Here is a 26,576-nt window from a genome sequence, read left to right on the forward strand (position 1 = left end):
ACCCACACCCCGTGCGATTCCTCTCTCTCTCTCTCTCTCTCTCTCTCTCTGTTTCGCTCTTCGCACTTTGCCTCCACTTTCTTTCTCCGCAATCTCTTACCCCAGACTTCGAAACAAACCCCGTTCTTCCCGACCACGTTTTACTCGGTACTTATACACGGGGGTAATTAAGACACGGTGTGCACCGGAAATCCACTCGCGATTCTGCTTTGAGCTCTGGGAGTACCGGAGATTGCCGGGTTCCCTGTACTTGTCGTTACCTGTACAGCCAACTGATTCAGGGTTTAAATACACGCGAGCAGATGAAGTGAGTCAGTTCTTCAAGGAGCGAATCCATCCCACCGCTGGCACCAAAAAAATTGTGGAGTATTCGCGAAGAAGAGAGGGTTACAGTTCTTGTGATAAAAGGACCTGGCACACGTCAAACACACGGAGAAAGTCGCGATGCAGTTCTCGAGTGTTCTTTGTACGATGAAAACATGTAAAGACATCGCCGAAGGATAAGAAAAACGATTCGAAGAGAATAAACGTACGCGAGTGGTATGCGCTCGACTATGCTAAACGAAATTCCAATATCGTTCTTCAGTCAGTTTTGCAAAAGGTTTGAACCAATGAAAAAAACAATTCGATCCTGCAGGCGCTCATCTTATCAAACGTACGAAAGGGGAGCTTTCAGTCGCAGGAATCTCGCACCTCACGGTCGCCACCGTATTCTCAAACTTTCCTGTATCTTCGCTGCAAAATATGAATCACCCGGTATTATGCGCATGTGTGCGCATACATTACTCTCCACCGCGGTATATAAACAGGGTGGATAAACGCCGTCCGGGCTCCACACGTCCCCAGCGATTTACATACCGCACGGGCGACCGGCCGGCGGTCCCCGTGTGTGCTTCCATCGAGAGCTTTAACCATCTCCGAGGAACTTTGGAACCTTCGGTCCTCGGGGAGGCCGCCACCGGCGCCGAGGCTACCCTCGTAAATATACTCCGTGCGGCTTAGGAACTCAAGTTCGCCATCCACCGGGTCCACCGCATATCCTCCTCGGTCCATCTTCGCATGTACCGAATCCGACCACGGTGGTGTACTGGTGAATGATACATTCGGAGCAACTTTTGAAGCGGAGCTTTTGACGGAAAGCGCGCTGGTTCGTTTCATTATGGAATTGCTGTAGTTTACTTCAAGCTTCGTTAAGGTGCCTTGATCCTTCCCGGAAGATCGACTTACTTCATCTCTCGTATGAATCGGCGAACGGTTCATTCGATCGTTAGTACGCAGACAAAATTCATTGCGAATATTACTGCAAGTAGTAACGGAATGTTCTGTACATCCATAGTTCGAATTACTGAGGTCCGCGTTATGTCGAAACTTGGAACCATGAACGGAACCTCCAGACATAGATACCAAATACCCTCGAATCGCTTTTAAAGCTGAGGAGTGAGAATGCAGGATTCGCGTAAAATGGTGAATGAATTAAGTTTCCGTGTTTCGAAAATTCGACGTGATTATGAATCTGACTTTTCGGGTTCTTACTGGGATTGTACACCCGCGACAATATGCACAGTCTTTCTCGGAATAATTAGCGTCCAAGATTTTCGAGAGCTTGCAGACCGTGTCTTGCTCTCTTTTTTTCAAGGGAATATCCTCTTTGACGAAAATTGTTCGCAGACATTAATTGTTGGTGCATGAAGCTTTCCACATAAATCAGAGTACGTCGCTTTATGCCGAGTTCTGCGATTCGGGATTTTCATGGAACTCGCGAGCCAGTTGAGAAGCTTATAAGATTACCGAACAGATCTACTCTGCAAGGACGTTTTCTTGTCAATTCCACGTGCGGTTGTGGGACCAAACCGCTGGCTTTGATCACGAGAAACGCGTACCGTAAGATGAGATATTTTGACAACAAATATAAAAGGTTCGTGTATTTGTACGACGTAACAAGGATGAGCAGTGTTTTTTTTTTCGTAAAACTGAATAAGAGAAGGATTTTGCCTGAGGGTAATTTTTTCAGAAACTGATTAAAGGGGTGAGAACCGTTTTAAAGTATCACGTTTTTCAGGATCCGCATCCACAAAGTAGATGCCAAACTTTGATCCCCTCGCGGTATCAAACTTTACAATTAGAAAAGTTACCATAAGCTTCTTGGAAGACAAACCGAGAACGAAACTTTGAAAATTCTTCCCCCTCTACGATTCGGTTGGAATTATTGCAGTAAACAACTAAATTCTTTCCTTTAAAAATCCGCTAGTTGATCCTTCGACCCCGCACAGCAAGTCAATATACGACCTTTTCCCGGCTCTTTTCCGAATTTAATAAAAATCCGTGACGCTAAGTATGACGGAAAAAAGTATCTCGACCGCGAGCTTGGCATTAATATCCGTCGGATGAGATCAGCGTTCGAGAAGAGCGAAGACGCCGTTGTCGGTAAGCTTGAATATTCAAAAACAAGATTTTTGCGACGAGATGGGAATGGCGCAGCCCAGAGACCACTGTCCGTGTCACTGCTGGTTTCGTCAACACCTTTTCTTCCGTATAAAGGATCAAAAAACAAAATAGAGAACAAAAGGGTTTCTCGAATGCTTCTAAACGCGGTTGGGAGTGAAGCCTGTCGAAACTATCTTCGCTCGAGTTAAACGACCCTCGCCGATCCGATTAGGATGAAATTCGGAACAGATTTGATAGAGCGAGGAAGGGGATCGTCGCCGGCGAAACGGAGGAAGATGCCTGGACTCCAGGAGCACGCCTGCGGAACCAGGAACAAAACACCGCAGGCGCTTTGTGCCCCGGGTCGCGGCATTGTATCCGGGGTTGAATTAACCATAATGGATGGTGACGCGGAGTCGCGTGGCCACTCGCCCATATGGCGGTTAACCATGGCGCAAAAAGTACCATCGCCGATGGATTTCTACGTCAAGAGCTGCCCCGTTGCTTCGTGATCCATATGCCAACGGGTAATTCGCCCGTTCATAAATTTCGCCCCAGATGTGTCGCGGCCTCGGGTTGTTTGCGCACTATAACCACAATGCCCGGTAGTCAAGTAGCGTTGCCGTCGATGTAATTAATTCACCGGTAAACACGTAGGCGTAATTAGCCATTCCATACGCTCCGGAGAAAACCCGCCTCGGCCTCGACTCGACTCGACTCAAATCCTCTCAGCAACGAACCGCACTACTCGTGTCTACGACAACCTGTCCCGCCTAGGTCACTTGCGCACGGATCTCTCATCACCATCCTCGAAACCATCCACGGTACTGGAAGCTCTTCGAAACCGGAAGTGAATAGGTATTCTACGCGAATGGAAGCGAGTTGTAACGAAGGGTTGAAAAAGGTCAATCTTTGTACATGACTTTACAGATCTTTTGTCAAATATAATAATAAACGTTGGGTGAAAAAATGCTCGAACTTGGTCGGGATGAAATTTTATTCTAGAATGGTGCCTTGTTGAAAGAATCATCGACATACGCTAATTTCTCTTAATTAAAGTCGTGTCTGATTCCGAGGTTCTTTTGATTGCAAAGTTAACCGAAAGCTCTTTTCATTTTTATTTTCAGTTGCGATGAGCGAAGCTCAGGCCGTAGCTGGAGGAGTAGCGCAGCTGCCGTGTGACGTCGAGCCTCCGATCAACGGTGACAGACTCTATCTGGTCATCTGGTACAAAGAAGAATCCAACAATCCGATATACAGGTTTGTAAACGTGGAGTAGAAGTCGTCGATGATGGTGACGATCACGATCGAAGCCAAAAGAGCTTGCAGTGTTCACGCTCGGATTAATTACAACACTCGCACTCGCGAGGACAATAAAGGACGACGACACTAATCTCAGGCCGATTCAAAGGGCTCACACGAGGGGGACACGTCGTCCTCTTCTCTCAATGGAACTCGCACGCATGGCGTTATTTCGAAGGCAAGCAAGCGAGTCCCGTGGCACGCGTGAATATTGCACTGGCGTGACCGTGTGCGGAGAAAAATATCCCACGGGGAAACTGCGAAAGCTCGCAGAATTTCCCGGCGGCGTCCTTTTTGCACCGTCTTCTTCTCGTCTCTTCTCTACGTGGTAGTGCAACCGTGTTTCTTATCTGAAAATAGTCTGCGAAATATACACGATGGAAAAATGGCGAAACGGAAATAAGGTGGCCAGTTTTGCGCCAATTCGCGTTATTTCGTTGATCACAGAAACAAGCCTAGCGAATTTTCACGCTTTTTTCTTACCTTTTCAAACGTCTTTCATGTTTCTTGCGAAAAGTCAAACCCTGATCCCCTTTTATTCTCGGGTAGTGAATGCGAGAGATGTTTTTTATCCGGACGAGTAAAAGCGAAAGGAAAATTTGCACTGTTCAACGTTACATTGTCTTTCTTGCGTCGATTTCGCAGCTTCGATTGTCGGGGTCACGGCAACGTGCAGCACGCCACGCACTGGTCTGATTCCAGTATCGGAAACAGAGCCTTCTTCAAGCAGTCCGACAAGCCCGCTAAACTGAACCTCGAATCCGTAACCGAGAAGGATAATGGACTCTACAGATGCAGGGTTGACTTCAAGCAGTCGCCGACCAGAAACAGCAAGGTCAACTTGACCGTCATCAGTAAGTGGAACACATTAATTTTTGAATTCGAAAGTACAAAAATCGTGGGCAAAAAATTTAAGGCAATGTGCCTGTTAATTTTCAGAGAAAAGGGTTGCAATTCTTTATTTGTTTGTTTTCTTTAGCCCTTGAATCAGTCGCTTTTGCGCTCAATTTTTCATTGCTGTAGCCGAGCGGATCGACTCGGATTCCGGTTTTGCATCCCAAGTTGATCCGGAGTCACGTGTCTATCGAGGCCACGAACAAAGCCAGAATTTATTTGAATGCCAGGAGTTGGATTCCTCTTCGATCACCCCGGCACCCTGGCACCATGGCGCCGCGGTCTGTCTTCCGCTATTCGGGGATTCGCCCGAGCCCCCGTTAACGTTTCACTTTGGTTTGGAAATCCGGCGGGTGGTTGGCGTTACCTTTTTACAAGAAAATCGTTCCCCGGTTCGCCCCGTCAAAGGATTTATTATCGCCGCGGTGCAAGAACAGTGAAATGCTGTGAATTCGGATTTTGTCAGAAACTGGCGTTTTTTCCGTTTTTTTCCCATCAATCAATTAACTGGGCTAAATTTTAACACGCACCTTTTTCGTCACTCAACATGTTTGTTGATATTTGGAGAGAGAGAAAATAAAAAAAATAAATAAAAAAAATTACAAAAAAAGAAAACCACCCTTACGCATCTGGACTTTGTTCTCAACCCCCGGATGTAAAAGCCTGTTTTTAAACGACTCGTGTACCAGTTCACAATTAGGTTTCAAAGTCATTACGGAAGAGGAATTGAATTGTTTTTTCTTTTCTCTCGTCTTTTTTTCTTCTTTTTCCCGTTTTTTATCGCCGTTTTATTCGCTTTTGTTTAGTTTTTGTTACCACGTGTTTTATTTATATATGTATGGATTCGCCGGTGTGGGCTGTATGTATAACGCGGCAGAGCCTGGGAACGAGCCCCGCCACTTTCTGAGCAAAACCGTAATATAGCGAAAAACCCCCTTTGGCAACAGCGGAATATATTACGGTCCGGAGAGGATTTATACACAGGAGCCAAATTTATCGATGAATTTCGGTTACAGTTCCCCCCGAAAGGCTGAGCATACTGGACGAAGACGGGATCGCTCACATCCAGAATTACATTCTGGGTCCCTACAGCGAGGGTGCCTCCGTCAACATTACATGCGTCGCGACAGGGGGTGAGAATTTCTCTATTATACCTTTCTTCGCCTTTTTATTATCGCCACAGTTTATCCTTATGCAACATTATGCGCGAACACGGCACTTTTCTATTTGCAATGTCGTATCTCTCGTGAAAACGATCTGAACATTGCGCAAGTTGAAGACAGTCGTTCGATTCGACAGATGGGGAAAAAGATAAACTACACTGTTAAATGGCAGATTGTAATTAAGACGGTAACGAACAGGCTGAAACAATATTCCGTAAGGTCAGAACGTTCCTCCTCGATGCCTCTGCAGCCAGTGTTTTCTCCATCTGTCAAACTTGTCTTTTCGCCGGTGTAATTCCAAGTCGTAGTAGCCAGGGTAACGAATCGGCATGCGATATTGCAGGGCGACCCCAACCCCGAGTAACTTGGTGGGACGAGAGCGTTCTGCTGGACGAGAGTTTCGAAGCTGTGGGAAACCGGAGTGTGCGGAATGTGCTGCGATTGGAGAAGTTGGAACGGAAACACCTTTCCACAACGCTCACTTGTCAGGCTTCCAACAATAACATGGTCACACCGATCGTTGGGACTGTAACTTTGAACATGAATCGTAAGCGTATATTAACATCGGCGTCGCGTCGCGTTCGAACGATCATCGCGACTTCATTCTACCTTTGCATTTCAGTTAAACCATTGTGGGTGCGACTCCAGGGTGAAAACCGACCGCTCAGTGCCGGTACCACTTACGAAATTGAGTGCGAAGTTGTCGGAGCCAGACCGACACCCGACGTCATATGGTCGAAGGGAAACATACCGCTGAAGAACACCAGGCTGACGGTGAGGCTTAGGTGTCGCGTGTGTGTGTGTGGTTTTTTTTTTTTTTCTTCTTCTTATTCTCGTAGATCAAAGGTAGGTACTCGAAGCAAACTACCGGACGATTGGCTCAGTGTATGAGTGTGTATATGTACCGAAGCCCTGACGTCAGATGATCGAGTTTTAATTCAGCTCCGAAAAGTAAAAAACAGTGAAGTTCCCGACAAATGGGAACGGAAAAAATTTAATACCGTAGGCAAGACAAAGGCCGATGCGCAGCGCCTTCTCCTCGCAAATTAGGAAAACTGAGTCTCGTGTTTTTGTTCCGTACCTAGCCGCATTTGCCGCGGGGTTTTTCGTCCCCTTGGCAATTACCCCGTTTTCCGTACTCAGTCCACGACGTCGTCGACGATTGTCTTGTTTTATACACTTTTTCGTTTCACGCCCGGTCGAGCAGGTCAGTCCGGACGGCAACACGACGACGAGCACCCTGACTTTCGTACCGAGCATAGAGGACGCCGGGAAGTTCTTGTCCTGCAAAGGAAGCGTACCCTCGATTCCGCACTCGACGATAGAAGATGGCTGGAAGCTCGATATACACCGTGAGAGTGAAATTTGTTTAACTTTTCGTCGTTGTTACGTTTTTTTTTTCTCTTTTGTTCTTGTTCGCCACGTTGTGACCTTAATCTCGCGAAGCGATGAGGTCTGCTTTTTCTCACGCTCCGCGTAGACCAGCCTAGTGCCGTACCGTAGTATATCATCGCAGATGTTGTTTGTGCCTTGTTTATTTATTCTCACCGCCTAATAACAATTGTGACGTCATGCTTTACGCCACTCAAAATCATTCCTATTTCGGTCTCACAGCCGTCGCCTATGTTTTACACATTTTCACCACGTTCCGCAGACACACCCGTGGTAACCTTGGAGCTTGGTAGCAACCTTAACGGAAGTCCGATCCGCGAAGGCATCGACGTCTACTTCGAGTGCAACATCAAGTCGAATCCATGGGTCTACAAGGTATCCTGGCGACACAACGTGAGTTTCTGCGCAATGTGAAAGACATTTTTTGTTTCTTTATCAAATTAAACGATGAGTACTGTACAGCGGCTCGAGGTTAAAATACTTTTTCAAAGGGTCCGAAGCAATTCGGGTAACGAGATATCGGGGTCGGTAAAAAAACTGGTTTTTGAATTAGAAATCTGTTGTATATACCGCACGAGATTTATCGAAGCTCGTGACGTTTCTCTCTTCCATATTGTGATTGAATTTCCAGAGCGTATGTACGCGTAAGGGTGGGCGGGAGAAGCGCAGTCGATTAGTCACTAATCGATTAAAAATCCCCGCTACCAATGCGCGGGTAAATCTACACGGATCTTGATTTATACCTATAACGTACCTGCCAAATCTGTGTCCAGGGTAATCCGTTGTACCACAACGCGGCCGCTGGTACAATCGTTAGCAACCAGAGCTTGGTGCTTCAAAGTGTGACGCGGAGCCGAACCGGAATATACACGTGCGTCGGTAGCAATCGCGAGGGTGACGGGGAGAGCAACGCCCTCAATCTGGACATAAAGTGTGAGTGAAATATCGACCGGATATCGGTAACCAAACAACTTGACAAATTTTCCTTCCGATTTTCCAGTCGCTCCGGTATGCAGACCTGGTCAAACGAAGGTCTACGGAGTCGCGCGTCAGGAGACCGTCAGGATACGCTGCGAACTCGAGGCGAACCCCGCCAACGTCTCGTTCACGTGGAGGTTCAACAGCAGCGCCGAAGCCGTCGACATCGCCCAGGCTCACGTAACCTCGGATCGGGCCCAATCGGTAGTTTCCTACACCCCGATGACCGAGTCCGATTACGGAAGCCTCGTTTGCTTGGGTGTAAACGATCAGGGGGCCCAATTGGAGCCATGCGTATACACCATCGTTCCTGCCGGTGAGTGACCACGACTACTAAAAAAAAAAGCTTTGAATGACCCTTTCTTGCCTGGTCCATATCCACGTGTTTCGAGTACCGGAAGTGAATTATGCACCGTCGGTCTTTCGTGGTTCCATCTCCTCTTTCATGCCGATCAAATGAACGCCAAATTTTGCACAAGTACCATTTTTAACTCGTTACTCGGTGTCTACGTCGTACTGTCGCGTTCACGGGCTTCACGTTTCTTTTCACCATGAGACGGTTAATCCGGTAAGGATTATATCCACCGACGTTTTTCGTTTAGCCATTCGTTTGGCAAATGGTCCTGGCCTTTACCCGAATGATCAGGGACGTGACTCGGCGAACGCTGCGGAAAAACACCCAAGGGCGACGATTTCTGTTGGAACACTATCCGTATACAGTTGGGGTGAAAAAATAACCGGACTCTACACAGGGGCGTTTCGTTCAAGGGCGGATATTCGGGAGTATATTGCCTCGAGACCAACGGGGTGTGAAGGTTGGCCTGGATGGCCCGATCCATAGCGATTTGTGACCGCCTTTGGTGCCGCCATTTCGGAGATAAGATTCTCCGGTTTCCATCGTCTGGTGCCATTCTCTCTCTATCTCCCTCTCTCTCTCGTCAATCTCTAACGAGCTCTTTGACGTCCTGAAATCCGACGTGAGTAGGTGTGTGGCTTTCAGCTGGGCATGAATTGGACGAAGCGGCGTTGCATCTACTCCGCAACGCGGATCGCGTTTCGTGGTCACTTAACTCCCGCCGTTCCGATCTTGGATCCTTGACTCGAGTCTCCGGCTGACCGGAAGTTCCGGAACCCCTTACCCGATGGGAACGTAGAGTGACGAGCGTAGCTCACTGTTCATTATGGATCGAACGATTATATTATAGTACCTCTGTAGTATTTACCCGACCCTCCTCAACAACCTGGCACTTGTAACAGAGTTCCCAGCGTTAGCATGATGGGACTGAATTCTTCTTCATACTCTTCCGGCGACTACTGTATAATTTTATTTGCGGGATGTATAGAAATCGTCGAACAGCGGGAAATAAGCCCTAGTCCAATAGTCTGGAAATTGTATGCAACAGCTGTTTTGACGCACGATATTAGGAATGACAATAATTGTTTCGAATCCTGACAGTCTGGGTAAATATTGGAATGGCATGAATTTCCAAAGGGTCGTAATTAATACTTCGGGAAAATTTTTTCGCTACAGCCAGTTAGAATCGTTCGCGGAATTCTGACCTTTCGGTAATTTCAACCGTCAGGAATTTCAACCCCTCGATGAGTCGGAGTTGGTGAGAATTTCAACCGTTTGGACTAATCGAATTCCGGATAATGATACGTTCGAACTTTTGCACAGACCCTGTTCGATGCAGCACAATCGGGGAAATCAGTGACCGTTGAAAAAACAGTCGAACCGATTGGTCTTTCGACGATGGAATATCGTCTGGACTTTCAGCAAATAGTGCAGCTTTGCTATAAATATTCCCGACTCGCTGCACCCTGTAAAGTAGAAAATCGTGACGCTTGGTTTTCACGGCACGTTCGCAGCGGCCGCAAAAGCTTGGCAGAGCGGAAGAACCAGAAGAAGAAGAAGAAGAAGAAGAAGAAGAAGAAAAAGAAAAAGTTGTGATGCAATTTTTCAGGCACATCAGGTGCCGCCCCTGCGTTTCTCCGGATATGTTTTTACGCCCACGGTGACCCAAGGCTTGGCATAAATCTGGTTGCAGGTCATCCGGACAATCCGCACAACTGTTCGGTCCTCAATCAGACCACCGACTCCCTTCACGTCGAGTGTACCGAGGGATTTGACGGGGGTCTTCCCCAGGAGTTCACCCTCGAAATAGACATCGAGACAGGCAACGAACTGGCCAAGGCCGGATCCCTCGTCTACAACTCGACGAGCAAGGTGCCGATGTTCTCCGTCAATGGTCTCGACCCCGGAACGACCTACCACGTCACCGTGTTCGCGAGCAACTCCAAGGGACGCAGTGAGCCCGTCCGTTTGAAGACGACGACCCTGAACCTCCCCGAACGTCGGACTGGTAAGTTTGCTGTCAGACAAAGATAAGAAAAGTCTTGGCCGTCGTTAGCAGCCGCGTTAGCGTTTCACTTACACGAATTTGTACGTTGCGTTACATACTCGAGTTTATAATTATACCTGTGTATACCTGCGCGGGGTGGATTAGTACGAGGAAACTGTAGGTGAGTACTTTAGAAATTGCAATGTAGTTGCAGTAAAAACGAAAACTAATTGTGTTATTTTCACCTAAAATTCGTCAATTTTGAAGAAGGAGAAATATTTTACCACTTATGCAACACTGTCGTTCGAATCATCTAACCGGACTATACATATATATTTGTTTAAGACCAGTTTTTCAAACCGAATGCTGTATTTTTAAGTTTTTTTTTCGACCAAAAACAAACTTCAAGACTACCCCGATATTATTTAAGATCGGTCTGAATTTTCTTTTGGCTAACAAATTCTATTAGCGGTTTTTGAATATTCCAAACAAAAAAGAGATTATCTAAAAAAAGACAAAGACTTAAAATTAGCTGTATCTTGTCAATGTTAAGAATTAAATAATTGTTGTCGTAGCTCGTTGGATTCGTCTCGATGTCTGCGGTGTGATGTGATAAATATAAAAACGTGAGGCAAGAAAATAATTAAAAAAAAAAACATTACGAACAGCTAACATAAATTTCTCTAAAGAAAAAAATAGCTTCGATACATGCGGTGAAATGTTTTTTTTTTTCTGCAACTCTTGTAGAATCCAAAACGTTCACTTATTATTTTCCAAACTATTACACCCTGCAATACGTATCTGTATACCACGTATATTATCAATTATACACCTAATACCCATAATGCATAAGTATGCGTTGATATATTACGTTTAATTTTGAGCACTGTTTGCTACGCTGCACGGCCTTGCATCGTAGAAGTAAAATGGGTCCGTATACCTAGCTGTATACTTACGTATGTTATACCATACTATACACCGTATGAATATACAATACACATATGTATATGCACGTATAATACACCTACGTATTATATTCGCATATAATTCCAGTAGAGAAGACTGTCTCCTTCCCTCATTCGCTCGTCACTCAAAACGTCCGTAGCTCAATTCATTGCTCCGGTCACTCGGCGCTCCGATTTGCCGATAGATCCATTCGCCCCGCGATCCGCGTTCGTGTCTATCGATCTTTTATCGCTCCAGCCGTAAGCTCGCCGAATTTAAGCGTCAGTTTATGAACCCGCAATGCTATCAATGCCCGTGAAATAGGTACGGTTACCGTAGAGCTTATACGATTCGAATCTTCGGTTCGCCAAATTTTTGGCTAACAATTTTTATTGTTTTTCCACGCTTGAACATTTGCCGAAAACCTTATCAGTCTTTATCGCTTAAACGAACTTTGCAAAAGTGGTTATGGGTTATTTTTTCTCTTCTTTCTCTTTCCAGTTAATTATGAACGAATATTCGTAGCATCGTGTGTGTGGACAGTGAAAATGTACTTCTTGTCACAGGAAATGGAATTTGAGTCCAGTGGGCTGCGGTCGAATGTTTCCACTGAGCGTAACATTGAAAGTGCCGTCAAAAAAGAGCATTTTTAGCGTATATCTACCAGCTTTTGCGAATGTGTCTTCTCTATTTTTTTTTTTTTTTTTAATCGTCCGTCCAATTTTTCAAAAGGAAGTTCGAAAAGAATTTTTTCATTGCTGTGAAACAACGGATTCGACTATAAGTGACTAAAAATTTTACGAACCGTGCCTCTTACGTATCCGTATCACACAAGGAAAATAAAACTTTCAATATTCCCTGAGCATTCATTATATGAAAAAATAAGAAACCGGATTGACATTCGGTAAGTGTGATAAATGACGAACGACCTGCAAAGTGAAGCTACGGTCGTTTTGAGTGAAGTCGCGCATCGTAGTTTCGGAAAAGAAATTAACAAAAGAAGAAAAAAAAAAAACCAAAAAATCTTTACGCAATTATCCACGGAGACCGGTACAGACGCCAAATTATTTTGTGCAAAAGAAAATTAGTCTAATCGAAAAAAAGAAAAATGAAAATAAGGTTAAGAAATCTGTTTTGAAAATTCCCACTGTGGCGGAGTAATTTTATTGGTATGTCTTTTTTTTCCTCTCACTTTACCAACTTTTCATACACTGTTTCGCGACATTTCGCGTATAAAGCACAGGACAAAAACTATGGAGCTCGTTGACCTCTGTGTCCCCCTCGAAAGATTCGCGTCGACCGAGATGAAGGCATAACGCAATATAAGCTGTATCACATTTTATCCGCAGGGGGTGCGGAATATAAAGATTTCGACCGGGATGGAATACGAACTAAAATCCACACACACACACACACGCACACCGAAAATTCACGGACCTGCGTATGCAACGATATGCGGACGGAAATCGATAAACGAGCGGGAAACGGGGGTGCAAATAAGCGAATAAGCGTTTGAAATTCGCCGCGAGAAACGGGGGTCAGGGGTCAAGGCGAAGCTTGCACGATAACTTGTTGGCCTTTTGTCGGTCATCCGTGAAAGCGGGACTTTCTCATATTATGTTATACATCATCGGGGCTTCGGCACAACATGCGATATCTGATCACGTGCCAGGTATACCTACCGTACCTTGGAGCTTTGGCATGCGGTTAGGCTTATTCGTATTACAAACGCAATTCCGGCCTCGTCACGTGTCGCGAAATTTTCGCTTGCAGATGACAAAAGTCAGGGAATCATGACGGACGATAGGGAAAAACTTACTTTTCTTATAAATCGTTTTCAAACTTCAGCCATGCTTCGTAAATTTTGTTTAACAGCTAACTTTCGGACATTTTATTGTTCAATTTCTAATCGTTTGTGTGAATCGAAGCAATGCTATGTGTTTTTTAGATACAAATTTATAAATTCAATGTGCGTAACTTCTGATGCTTTTGGTCATAAAAGCTGGCCAACATTAGCTAAGTTTCGTGGGAAAACGTCAGGGAATTCTGAATTTTTTTATGAGAAAATTCAGGGAATCTTATTCGAGCAAAATTTTCGTCACCTTTTTTTTTTTTTTTTTTTCTTCATATTCCTCACTCTTCTCGGACCCGATATCGCGGATCGGTAATGCGTAATGTAAATGTTGAAAGGTTGCACGATCTTTGCGTGCTTTTATAACGTCAGGGTGGAGAGGAGAGAAAAAAAGAGGAGAGAAAAAAAAACATCATTAGACCTGTATTGAAATTCGATTCAAAGTAAACATTTTCACGTACATGGAACTGTGCCGACGAGCTGGCTGCCCGGAGCCTGACTCCATTACCCCGAAACGTATATGTTACGCGGATACGTGATGCGGGATTTTAAACCGGATGTAGAGGAGAAAAAAAAAAATTAAAAATTTACCATACAGCGCAGCGGTTATGCGTGAACGAGGATCACTGACGTCATATCAACGAGCTTTTTATGTTATAGAAATAGAAAATAAACGAAGTGTATGGAATTACTCGGGACTTTTCGATGCTTAGCTATATTTTTTTGTCGACATTTATGCTTTTAATTGAAGGAAAATTTACCGTAGGATTACCGTAAACACTTCAGGATTAATGAGTACTACCGTCGGAATTAAAAAATAGGAGAGGAAAAGGAAGCAAAAAAAAAAAATGAACGTTTTAAAAAACTTGAACAGTTCTCTTTTCGCCAATGATAAGTGAACACGAATGACAAAGCCTAAAAAGATTAGAATCGTATGAGAAACACTTGTAGAGTTTAATAATTTTAAACGTTTCAATTTTAAAAGACTTTTCTCGAATTTTTGACGCGCTCATAGTTTTTATTATTCGAATTTACTCAACGAGTCGTTTCTATAAGGCAATAGAGACGTTGTTTAATCCGTGTTCACCATTACTGGCGCAAATAAAATTGGCGGAGATCTTTTCGAACGTTTCATCTCCCGCTTTTCCTAACTTTTGACGCAATTGATCTGGCCTCATAAATCCTGAATCAATTTTTTGCGCACAAGGATAATACTATAAATCGTATATTTCGCTGAAGAATAGCAAAAAAAAAATTTGACAGTGGAAAATTCGTTGCCAAGGCATAAAAATAAAAGAAATATGAAACAAAAAAGATAGCACACATAGATAACCATGTAAAATGCGTGGAAAAATTTGCGCAAGCCTCGAAGTGCGGAGGCGAGGGAACAGACGGATATCTACTCGGCAAAGTCGGGCTGAAAGGAGAGTGTAAAAATTTGAAAAGAAAAAAAGAAAAAGAAAAGAAAAGAAACCGCGGCACCGACAACGGTGGGATCCTATAGACGATGAACGTTCAGGGCAGATTATCCCCGTACCAGCAGGTGAACGGCTAACGCGTCCCCCGTCTCCGGAGAACTGCACGATCCGGGAAGAGAGTCGAACGATGGTGAGGGTGAGCTGCGCAGAGAGCGAGTACTTCGACCCGAACACGGCGACGTACGTTCTCCAGGTCTTCGACGCCGGTTCGCGACGACTCCTGGCATCGGCGACGAGTCTGACCCCCAGCATCCTCGAGGTGACGGATCTCCCGGCGGAACGAAGCCAATTGGGCCTCGTCCTCTCCCTAAGGATCATGACGGCCCACGCGACCAGCGACGCAACCGTTCTCCACAGCCAGCACTTCGTCCAGGAGGGCGAGACCCTGGAGCACCAGCGATACCCAGGTAGGGATCACATTGACGTCGGGCGGGGTTGAAATTCCGAATTCGAAATGTTCTCCGAGCGACGGATTCCGAATTCTTCGCGGCGAAACTTTTGAAGTTAGGAAGTCGAACTTTAACGAAACGTTAATGTTCCGAATGGTCCGAAACCCGATGATCAAAGTTCCGAAAAGGGAACATTAAAAAATCCGAAATTCTGAATGATCAAAGATTTTCAGTGCCGTTCGAATTTCACCAATTTCATCTTTCTTTGTTTTGGATTTTCGATACTTTTACTTCGGCAATTCTGGTCTTTCTGATTTTTCACAACCACTCGTTGAGTAAAATACACCGTGTATGTTTGGATTTTCAGAATTTTACTCCATAGAAACTTGAATTTTCGGAACTTTGAGGACCAGTCGGATTTCGGACCATTCGGAACCTCTGTTGTTTCTTAAACGTTTGATTTCATTGCTTGAAGTTTCGCCACGAAACAATACGGGATTAGGCGATTTCGGAACTTTTTTAATCCGGAACTTGAACCCCGCCTCATTGACATGATCTGAGATTTCAACCGATATCGCGAGTTCAGTCTACGCAGCTGCCCTGGCAACGTCGCGTGCTTCTTCTCTGTGCATTCAAGCAATTTTTACAACCCTCTGTATGATCTATCTTTATTCACCCTGCACCCCACGCGACAAATTCTACAACTCCTTCGTTACTCGCGCTCCTCAAAATATGTATCGTCGCGTAGTCGGCAAATCGACATTTCGCACATCGACCTGCTGCCAAGTTTTTTTTTTTTTTTTGTCCGAGCTTCACGGTCTTTCAATTTCAATATGGGAGTTAAAGTTGGAGGAAAGAAAAAGACGAACACAAAATTTAGTAAATCATATTCAAGGGAAGTAGAACTGCAATTTTGAACCGATGTTTTGAAAGCATCGGGAATGTTTCATCCCGACCCGTACACGTATATGTATACATATACAATTTATACCCTCTTTCTTTCACTTACTCTATTATTTAAGGGGGATTTTTTATGCCTGCTCACTATGCGCTTCGCTTTTTATTATAACTACACGATTTATTCATCCTTTCAGTGGAATTTTTAGACTTGTATAACATTATAGCTGCATGCAACTGACACGTAGATGTTACACGTTTTAAATTGAAGCTACCAGTACTCGAGTCAATTTTCTCAAGGTAGGAAAATTCTCGATCCATTCAGTCACACGTGATGTAATTATTCAATGAAAATCGCAATTTTTTATACCATTGAGTCAAGTCGGTAAAATAAACAAAGAATCGAGTTTAAGCTTGTATAATAAATCATTATCAGCGCTTTTCAACGAATAATCGCAACGTGGCTGAATCAGAGTTTTGGTCCTCGTTTGTAACGGTAATTGACTGGTACATTGGGTCCCCTCAACTTCTATAGATGTAATGATATGAGTAAAAATTATATAATATACTTGACATGTGTTCACATTCGTCACGTGCTTTTTGATAATCTCGAACAATCGCGCTGCACGATTTCACGCCGTCGTTGCGACGGACAATTAGAAAGCTGACAAGAAAACAAGTTTGACGAGTGAGATTAGATATTGAAAAATCTCTGTCATCCCGAGAACTTTTCAAACAAATTGGAGGAATTTCATTGCATCGCATTTTATTCTCGGACAGCGAAGCCTCAAAATACTCATAAAAACTGATCGTACGATCGTTGTCAAATATCGCAGTTTTCAATATAATGTGGAACAAAAATTCAGTGTTGACTAAAACAAAAAAGTATGCAAGCGAAGCACCCGTGTATTCATGACTTCGGTATATGTGTAAGGCTAAAAATATATACTCCAAAAAAATGTAAAGTAAACTAAATTTTTTACTTTTTGACTTTTACCACCCGCGAAAAGTTGTCGCTGCATAAAAGATGAAAATGTATTATGCAGCAGCACCCTGAGTTTGCACGTCTCTTTACACCGTGTTACAGCCGAGTTATATCCGAAAGATTGTTGAGTCTTGAATTTTGAACACGCCTGTAAGTACCAAAATCATCTCATCGTCAATCTTTCACGATTAATGCAACATTTTTACAAATTTTTGAGTGACCTAACACTGCACGCCTTCTGCAAATATAAAAATGAATAAATGTTGAATGTGGTAAAAAAAATTCCTAAACCAACAAAATACCGGAAAATAGATCATTCACAGAGTAGAATTTTTCATATTTTGAGGTGAAAAAAATTTTAAGATACCGTGCGATGAAAGAAAAGTATTTATTTGCGCGAGTGAGGTTGAATTTTTGGACAAAGAATGAATTACCGATTTTCACGATAATTCATTATTTATCTTTGATCAAATCAGACTACTCTTGATGCTTTTCATATGAAATTTACGGTGAAGATGCCGTGGAGTCCTTTTGACCTCGGTGTGCAGTGTCAGGGTTAACCACAGCTCGCCCTTATCAGCGGCAATCGTATCGAATTTGCGATCACGCAATCCGCAAGCATCTCAATTTTTGTCGCGGCCAAATTCCACGCGTTCGTATTCCAGCAACGCAGTCCGCACCCTCTTGCCAATTACATATATGATACCAGATAAAAACCCAAAACGAGCATCGTTAGTTTCATGGTTCGTTAGAGCTTCCAACTTCTGGAAGCTTCCTTGCACTCGGTGTGTAGCGAGGCTGCTCGAGTCTAGCTCACCTAAAAGGTTCCCGTGCGGAGGATTTCGTCTTCCCACCATAGGACAGTACCTCGACTCACGCTGATTCGGTAGTAAGGAACAAGGGTGGGCATTGTTCCTTTGACAATGACCAGCATAGACGTAGGCCGGGTCAAAGAAACCTCTGTGAGAACAATGCTTGGATAATTCGACGACTCAACTTTGAAGAGCGACGAGTTTCCGCTGTACCAACGTATTTTACGTGCATACGTGTACCCATATACCTGCATAAGCATATTATGCATCAAAAGCGGCATGCACGCAGGTGCAATGTCCCGGAGATCGCTGAAGCCTGCAGCGTGAAAAAGACGCGGGTTTTAACCCTTTCAGTCACAGTGGGATGCTCGGCGTTCTACCTCAAAAATTTCCATGTCCTAGCCTTATCGCAGTTTACTTACAAATTCGAACCATCCCTGTTACTTCGTGCAGCCCCGAATACTTCCGAGTAACGAGTTTCAGCGAGAATCATCGAATTTTGATAGTTTTTTCGATTTTACATCCGCCATGTTGGATCCGCGATTTTTAATTTAGAAATCATCAAACTCCGACTTCAGATTCGTAATCAGCCGCTCCAAAAATCCCCGAGTAACGAAATTCAGTTGAAGTTGAAAAATGCCCGACTGAAAGGGTTGAAGCCAGCCGACCCAGCTCAGCACCGACTCTTTTCAATTACCGAGTTAATTACTCGGCTAGTTATCAGCGATTGGTTCATATATATGTATAAGCGCGAGGATCGCTACGAGGCTTCGTAATTATGAAACGTCCAACGTCACAATTAGCTAATTGCTTCGAGACTCTCCACGACGTCACGTCAAAGTGTTTTAGCAAGCTTACACAATCCGGACTGTGTATAGACGGCACCCTGTAGCCTCGGGTGCAAATTAACTCTGTTGCAAGCCCTTCGTAAGTTCGATCGTTTTTAGTTGATATTTATCCACGTTCAGCTATTTTTGTTCGATTTTTTACTTTTTACTTGTTCCTTTCACACCAAATCAAACAATACCCATTCAATTACACTTGCTAGTGACGATCGATTGAGTGCGCGTTTATACTCGCGGGCCGAAAGTAGGTACACTTGTCGAGGTGGTAATTTACACGCTGCGCATTCCGAGTTTAGCTTTTGGGAAGTTGTGAAAATTCAATCAACCCTCCGATTTCAAGGATAATTAATTTTTATTCTTAGAATTCTCGTACAATTTGAGTACAAGTTACGAAAAGATGTTTTGGGAGTTACCGACGAAGTATTCGTACCAAAGAATAAAATCAGACTATTACTTTAAAGCTTCTGGTATAGTAGATTCCTTTCGATTATAGTTCAAAATCGAATGTCGAGTAAATATCGCTTAATCTCAACTCCCTCAGCCTGAAACCTGGCGGTTACATCAATGTTTCGGGTGTTCAACGGACCGTCATTTAGAATTATCAATTAATTAACAAAAAATCGCGTCACTTTGTCGAGAAACCGGAAAACAGCATGAAAGAACGAAAAATTTCGCTGGACGAGAGCTGTGACGGTACACCGGAAGAAATTCGGCCAACTCGAACTCGTTGATCCAACATCCCGCATATCTCATTTCGACTCGCGCAAACCACGAAGCATAATCATTGGCCGACTGGAATAATACCGCAATACCTGGGCTTGATAAAAGCCGGGGAGATCCGTTCCGCGATAAGATTGAGCGTCTCGTTCCCATTACATCATACATATAACGATCCTCCTCCGCAGCGGGGGTCGAAATAGAGAGCACCGGTGTACTCGGATTGTTTGTTAAGTGGGCAAGGGATTGCCGGGAGTCCCGGGGTGGAATATTAAAGCGAAAGTTTACGTCGACAGCTCTGACGCCCGTGATGCTGTCTCTGTCGGGTCCGCTGCTGGGTGCCGTCGTTGGCGCAGCTGCCGGTCTGCTCCTGGTCATCTTCGTGATAGTCCTTGCCGTCCGTTTGCGGTACCGCCCCCGCCCCCAGGACGACAAGGACTCGCACGACGACGGAGGGATGGCGAACCTTGCCGCTCCGAACGAGAAGACGTCGAGCCTGCCGGCCAACGCGGACAGCATAGAGAGCTTCGAGAAGAACCCCGACATCATACCCCACGCCAACGGTAAGTCGGACCTACGAGAGTTGGGATTTGTCGGCCGTTTTACTCCGATTCGAGTCATGGCGGAATTCCGCGCCTCGGATCCGAGGAATCGATTTAATTTCAGAGAGTATCGCGGCTTAGGACCCTAACGATGATATACCATGGAGGCACCGACCCCGTATATCCATGGGGAGGGTCGCCGCCTGCAGTCCTATACCTATACCTGGCAGTATTATGCGCAAACGCTCTTACAGATAAAGGCTAATTAATTGCAAATTGGTACTTGGAATATAATGCTCGTTGAAAGCGGTTTACCCTCCTTGTATGTGTATATTTGCACCCCGATACCGTAACGCGGGGTGAAAAATCTACGAGGTCGCTGATCTATGGATGGACGCGTATAAGTTTCCGGTCTGCGTTTGCGTGTGTAAGGTACCTGCCGGTTATGCGGTGTGACAGAAAAATATTACCCTGTTCCATGCCTCTGTGTCTATAAAGTATACGTATGTACGTACACACGTACGCATCCTCCAGAAATTTATACACGTTTTTAATTTTTACGTGCGGATTGATACACGGTTTGAAAAAAAAAATGTTCCAGCAGTTCCACTAAATTTTTTTTTGGCTCGATTTAAGGGGGGGGGTAAGGTCAAATCATACGAAAAAAGCCATGTTTTCGTGATTTTTTTTCTGACGACGTAGTTAAAATTTCTTTACTCAACCAATGGTACATTGAAGTATGACATTCGAAGAATATTTCATCAAATTTTTACAAAGAAATATTAAAAAATACGGCAATGGCAGCAATTGTTCGGACGTGTCTCGAAAAAGAGTTGAATTGCGGTGCCCCTCATAACTTGGTGCTGGATCATCGAAAATCAAAAAATCAAAGTTCATTCGTTAGATAATAGTTTTTCCCAGGTAACGCTGTCGAGTTTTTTTTTTTTTTGTTCATAATTTTGATTTCGCAATAACAAATTAGGCGATTTTTTCCCAAAAAATTGTATTTTTCACTTCAAAGTGTTCGAAAAAATGAAAAAAATTGGAAAAAAAAAAAAAACTCGACAGCGTTACCTGGGAAAAACTATTATCTAACGAATGAACTTTGATTTTTTGATTTTCGATGATCCAGCACCAAGTTATGAGGGGCACCGCAATTCAACTCTTTTTCGAGACACGTCCGAACAATTGCTGCCATTGCCGTATTTTTTAATATTTCTTTGTAAAAATTTGATGAAATATTCTTCGAATGTCATACTTCAATGTACCATTGGTTGAGTAAAGAAATTTTAACTACGTCGTCAGAAAAAAAATCACGAAAACATGGCTTTTTTCGTATGATTTGACCTTACCCCCCCCTTAACCAGATTTTAATGTACTACGAAGTGAAAAAAAAAATTACAAAGTACAAATTAATACGATGATATGACAATTTAAACGTCAAAATTACAATAATTTGTATCATATTTATTAACAGAAATGTCAAAAGTAAGTTAAACGTAAAATGGACATTACGCTTGGTTCAATTTTTCTGCCAGTGATATCCGTGCACTTATTCGATCAATAATACGCTTCCCGTCATGGAAAGTAAAATATTGTATACTCTACATCCCCTGTGCTGAATATATGGACAGCACTATTTTCGAGTTGAATCTACATCATTTGTGGCAAGATTTACAAATCCGATAGTAAGAGTTTCGAAACCAATAGCAAGAGTTAACGATACGCTCAGGTAGATTTACACAAAATCGATGTAGATTTGACTCCAGGAGAAGTGCTGTCCGCACGTTCGCCACAAAAAAGATGTAAAATCTACGACACATTTCTTTTTTTTTTTTTTTTTTTTACACGTAGATACGCTAGATAGCAAATAGATACTCCGCTTTTTTTTGGTCAGGTTGTACAAATCATCGAGATACAGGAAGAGAGAGAAAAAAAAAAAAGGAAAAAATAATCCTCTCTATGAGTCCAAATGATATTCTTATCGACAATTTATATCGTTGTTTCTCTCTAAACGCACGAACCTTGTTTTAAACCCTCGTTACCTCTGTTTCCGGTCAGAAAACTCGTACGCCGAGCTCTGCAAGGGCGCGTCGCCCCGTTTTATCCTGCCGCAGTCTCGCCAGCTTCAGGATCAGTCGTCCTTCGGCCCGAATGGGAACAACGTAAGTTGTTACCGCGATATTACCCGCGCATCCCCAGCTCGGGTGCGGCAGAAAGATGTTAAAAAATGCCTAACGAACGCTTCGACGCCCTTGATGCCGCAGAGTATCGAGCTCACCTACGCCGAGTTGTCGCTCCAGAGGGGCGGCAGACGGGTTCCCCCAAATTGCTACCAGCCGGTTCCTGTCGCGGGTGTTCAGCGTCCTCAGCTTCTGCCTATGTCCACATTGACGCGTCGCCAGCAGCCCCAGGATCCGACGATTTACGCACAGGTTGCGACCGGGAAGTCTGTTTACATTCCGCCACCTCATCCCTATCTGACCAGGGGCGTCGACGAGACCACGGCGGAAACTCCTCTTATCGGTCGTGAGAACAAGGTACGCGCCCATCCTCGAGATAACCCGAAAACGCGGTCAGGCTTTGTCCGCTCGGATCGAAACCCCGTCGAGTTTCAATTAGGGACGGGCGAACGTTGAGAAAATAAAAAAGTCAATCGCACGAATCGATGATGTTCAAAAAAAAAACAAAAGTCGGCGAGAAAAACGACAAATTTTACATACTTGCGAGAAAAGGTTTCTGATCATTCTGTAGATTCATTATTTTTTTTCTTCCATTAGTGAATCATCGGAAACAGAAAAAAAAAAAAATTGATATATCCGACGTTGAGAAAATAGAATCGATCATCGATTAATCGAATAGTAAAAATGTCGGCAGAAGATAATCGATTAATTGGAAGATAACGTCGGTGTTTTTGATTAATCGGAAAGTGTCGCCCATCCCTAAATTTCAATTATATTTTTTTAAGGACGAATCGATCTAGATCGAAAATTGGGAGAAGAGGACGAAACCGTTAGAAAAATCTCCGGTCATTTTAGTCGAACTAATTATTATGGTGAATACGGTATGAGACGGAAACTCTACTCTGTAACAGAGATGAATCCAAGGCAATTCGAAGAACGCAATTGCTAAGATATAAAACCGTTCGAGAAAAGATTTTCTGTAATCCGAATGTACGGAATTGTGAAACTCCGGTGTCTTTTCTTTATTTATTTGTTTTTTATTTTTTTTTTCTATTTTATTCCGATTTCAAGGCTATTAAGAGAATTTCTGTTTTCCAAGAAGCGGCTTGATAAAATATTAAAAACGGCTAGCTTCGATTGGGTTAAAATAGGTTTGTCGGAGTAAATGTTTTGTGAAATGTTTTTCGGCTAAATTGTTTAAATCTCGTTAGCATGTGAAATGAGTCCAAAAACGTAAAAATCGAATCAAAAACACCGGAATTCAATTAAGTCGAACATTAAATAATGTTAAAAACCTTCTCTCAATTTCTTGATGTTTTAGCTTGAATAATTTAAATTTACTCAGATTCAATTCTATCACATGGTAAGAATGTTTTTTTTATTCGTATTCACTATCATTGTCACATGTATAAAATTACAAAATATTTGAAATAGTTTTTACCTTTTCTATTTTTCTTAACTTTTTATACAAACCGATTTATCCTCAAACGTTGAAATACCGAAAAAAGTGACGCGATTCAAATATTGAGAATTGAAATATGTAGACGGTCGATTATGGAAAAAAATTACTGTCTGCTCGTATACTTTGCATCAATTCATCTCTACATCTGGACATGTCTATTTCAACGGGCTCGAAATGAATAGACAATTTCTTTGACGTGTAATGTGTTATGAGACAGAAAAATTAATGGTGAAATTTGAATTTCAAAACTACAGAGTTTCCATGGAATATTGAGAAAAATACACTGCCTGAACAATAGAAACTATTTATTACGCTGTTCCGCCCATGTTATTTCACATCATATTTTTTACCGCGTAGAGCACTCAATGCTCTAAAAAATCTGTAATCTGCTTGAAAATTACAGGTTATTTTATACGAATGTGTATTTATTTTTTTATTTTTTTTTTGCTTTTCTTTTATTGGGAAAATGATTTTTCAGAAAATACGGGACAGTCGTTAGAGAAGTTAGTTCAAAGTGCATATTCTGGTAATATTTTCCTATCCAAAGGTTTGACAAAAATTGAAAAAAGAAGTCAGAGATTCCGTACTGATAAAAAATGGTCTCAGAATTGCCTGATTTGTCCCTATTGCGACGGTGTGAGATTTTGGAAATTTCAATCGTGCAACACTGCCGACGATCTTTAATCGAATATCACTATTATACATGTGCAGATAACAACGATCACAGAATCAGCGAATTCGTTATGGCGTTCGGCCACACCACCAACATCAATGGCGCCGGCCACGTGACTCTATAAGACGGAGCTGTAAATTAATAAATCGAAAATCGGGTCTGTCGCGAGGCAATCATCATAGTAATGTAGCTGCGGACGCGGATGTGAGCGGCAATGATTACGTTAAATATTGTACAACGGTGAGAAATTTGTCCGAATGTAACGGATCAACCGTCCCGAAAAATCTGCCGAACCTCGCGGTAATATTTTCATGAATGTGAAAAAGGAAAAGCGAACGAGGAAATAGGATACAAAACTCAAGCGAAGGGGATCCCCCGGAACGCGGAAACGTGACGAGTTCGACGACAAGAGAGGGTGAAACGAGTGTAACATGAAACTCGAGCGGCGCCCGGTAAATAAAAGAAGGATCTTCGCCGTAAGGAACAACCGAATTTCTTTCCCGTCTCACCGACTATCCGAGAATCGATAAATTCTACTCATATCGAGAGCTCGATATAGGTATAAGTGGCTTTTACCCGGTCGACAGCCTTCAGCCTTTTCCCTTTCGATTCCACTTTGCAGAGGATGATTTTTCACCCCCTTCATCTCTATCGACTCTTGGACGATCCTTGTCTTCCGCACCATACGACACTGGACAGCGGAAAAATTTCAAGAGAGCATCGAAGACTCGTTGACGGTTTAAAAAGAAATCTGTAATCCATAGAAATGCATCGGTCATCGTCGACGATTTCGTATTATTTTTTCGCAGTATTTTCCACGGGACTGCAATTGGCTTCGGACCGTAAAGGGGCCCGGAATTCTTGAAACGAATAACAGGATATGTTGTGACATTAAAGCCGTAGACCACCAGCTGTAAACTCGAAACCAAAAATGTGACGAAGATATTCTCCGGACCCTAAGTAATTCGGTTTACTTGATCCGTTTGAGTACACATGCGGATGTTAATCAAGCTGCTCAACCCCGATGACTTTGGGCTGAAATAAAATTCCGTCTCTCGTCTGTAACCCGGCGAAATAACGATACAGGCACAATATTTGCGTACCTACGTTACGGTTTGTTCACCTGATTTTTATCAGCCCTGTATAATAATCGCAGATGGACGATAATACACGTCATGTGCAGTGCAGTGTCAGTTTTTCGCTGTATAGGATTGATAAAAATAAGTAGGGGAAAGACAAAAACGGTAAAAAAGATTAAAATTAAAAATAATGTTTAACAATAATGCAGTGTTTGTATGAGATAATCAGGGTGTAGGTTTAAGGTGTAAAGTCGGAGGAGATGAAAAATTGTGTTTCTTTACGAACGGTGTGCGGGATAAAAGCGTAGCTGACAAAAGGGAAGGGATAAAGTTAACAATAATAATAATGATAATAATAATAATAATAGTAATCATAATAATAACAATGATTGACAATGGGAGAAAAGGCGAAACTGGGTCGACTGCCTTGAGAAATAAACTGAATAAAGACCGAAGAGAAGTTTAAAAAAAGGAGAAATATATAATATAGTACGTATAGGTATAATATAAGTTTAGGGGTACACGGAAGGTTTTTACGCTAGGACAAATGATAAAAAGATTTGGTAATTTGTCTGACATTATAGTTGGTTCATACATACGTGTATAAGGCATAGGTATAATGGTATATATATATATATATAAAATATTCATGTACGTATATAATATTATAACAAATAGAAAAAGACTCCCGTCAAGTTATAGTTATATTAAACAACGTGTTAGGCGACGAGTCGGACGTAAGTATAAAGTAAAGTTTAATTTTCAACAGCGGTTTTCAAATAACGTACAATACATAATTATTACATTACATTGTACGTATATACTATAGGTAAATGATGAGGATAAAAAGAGAGCGAAGAGTATTGTGTAACATAGAGGGAGAGAAATTAATAGTAACAACAACAATAATAATAATAATAATAATAATAATAATAACTGTGCTCAAAAAGTTTCAATAAAATACAATTTTGCCTATGCTAAAGAGAAAAGAAGGAAAAAAAGAAGATTAACAGAGAAAGGTGAGAAAAATAATAATAATAATAATAATAATAATAATTCATACAATAGTTATTTTTCATATGCTGTGCCAAGGTATAATATAATTATTATTAATATTACACACATATATATATATATATATATATATATATATATATATATATATATATATATATATATGTAATATATATTACATGATAAATATATATTACTACGAGACCGT

General features: G+C 42.6%; 1 protein-coding gene across 9 annotated transcripts in view; it reads left to right on the forward strand.

The window, feature by feature from the left end:
* LOC107224635 (nephrin) overlaps window positions 1-26,576 on the forward strand; it is a 75,480-nt gene that overhangs the window by 46,399 nt on the left and 2,505 nt on the right. For 2 of the 9 annotated variants that reach the window (XM_046729855.1, XM_046729860.1), the window contains exons 3-15: window positions 3,552-3,684; window positions 4,372-4,580; window positions 5,637-5,753; window positions 6,127-6,330; window positions 6,406-6,557; window positions 6,991-7,135; window positions 7,438-7,568; window positions 7,949-8,108; window positions 8,176-8,469; window positions 10,202-10,516; window positions 14,833-15,177; window positions 19,712-19,978; window positions 22,019-22,497. In XM_046729855.1, coding sequence (XP_046585811.1) covers window positions 3,552-3,684; window positions 4,372-4,580; window positions 5,637-5,753; window positions 6,127-6,330; window positions 6,406-6,557; window positions 6,991-7,135; window positions 7,438-7,568; window positions 7,949-8,108; window positions 8,176-8,469; window positions 10,202-10,516; window positions 14,833-15,177; window positions 19,712-19,978; window positions 22,019-22,497 — 2,951 coding nt within the window. Of the gene's footprint in view, window positions 1-3,551; window positions 3,685-4,371; window positions 4,581-5,636; window positions 5,754-6,126; window positions 6,331-6,405; window positions 6,558-6,990; window positions 7,136-7,437; window positions 7,569-7,948; window positions 8,109-8,175; window positions 8,470-10,201; window positions 10,517-14,832; window positions 15,178-19,711; window positions 19,979-22,018; window positions 22,498-24,313; window positions 26,461-26,576 lie in introns of those variants that run through there. The other 7 variants (XM_046729873.1, XM_046729870.1, XM_046729866.1 and 4 more) reach the window with 7 other exon arrangements.

This window comes from Neodiprion lecontei, chromosome 1, assembly GCF_021901455.1.
Source record: "Neodiprion lecontei isolate iyNeoLeco1 chromosome 1, iyNeoLeco1.1, whole genome shotgun sequence".
Taxonomy (NCBI): Eukaryota; Metazoa; Arthropoda; class Insecta; order Hymenoptera; family Diprionidae; genus Neodiprion; species Neodiprion lecontei.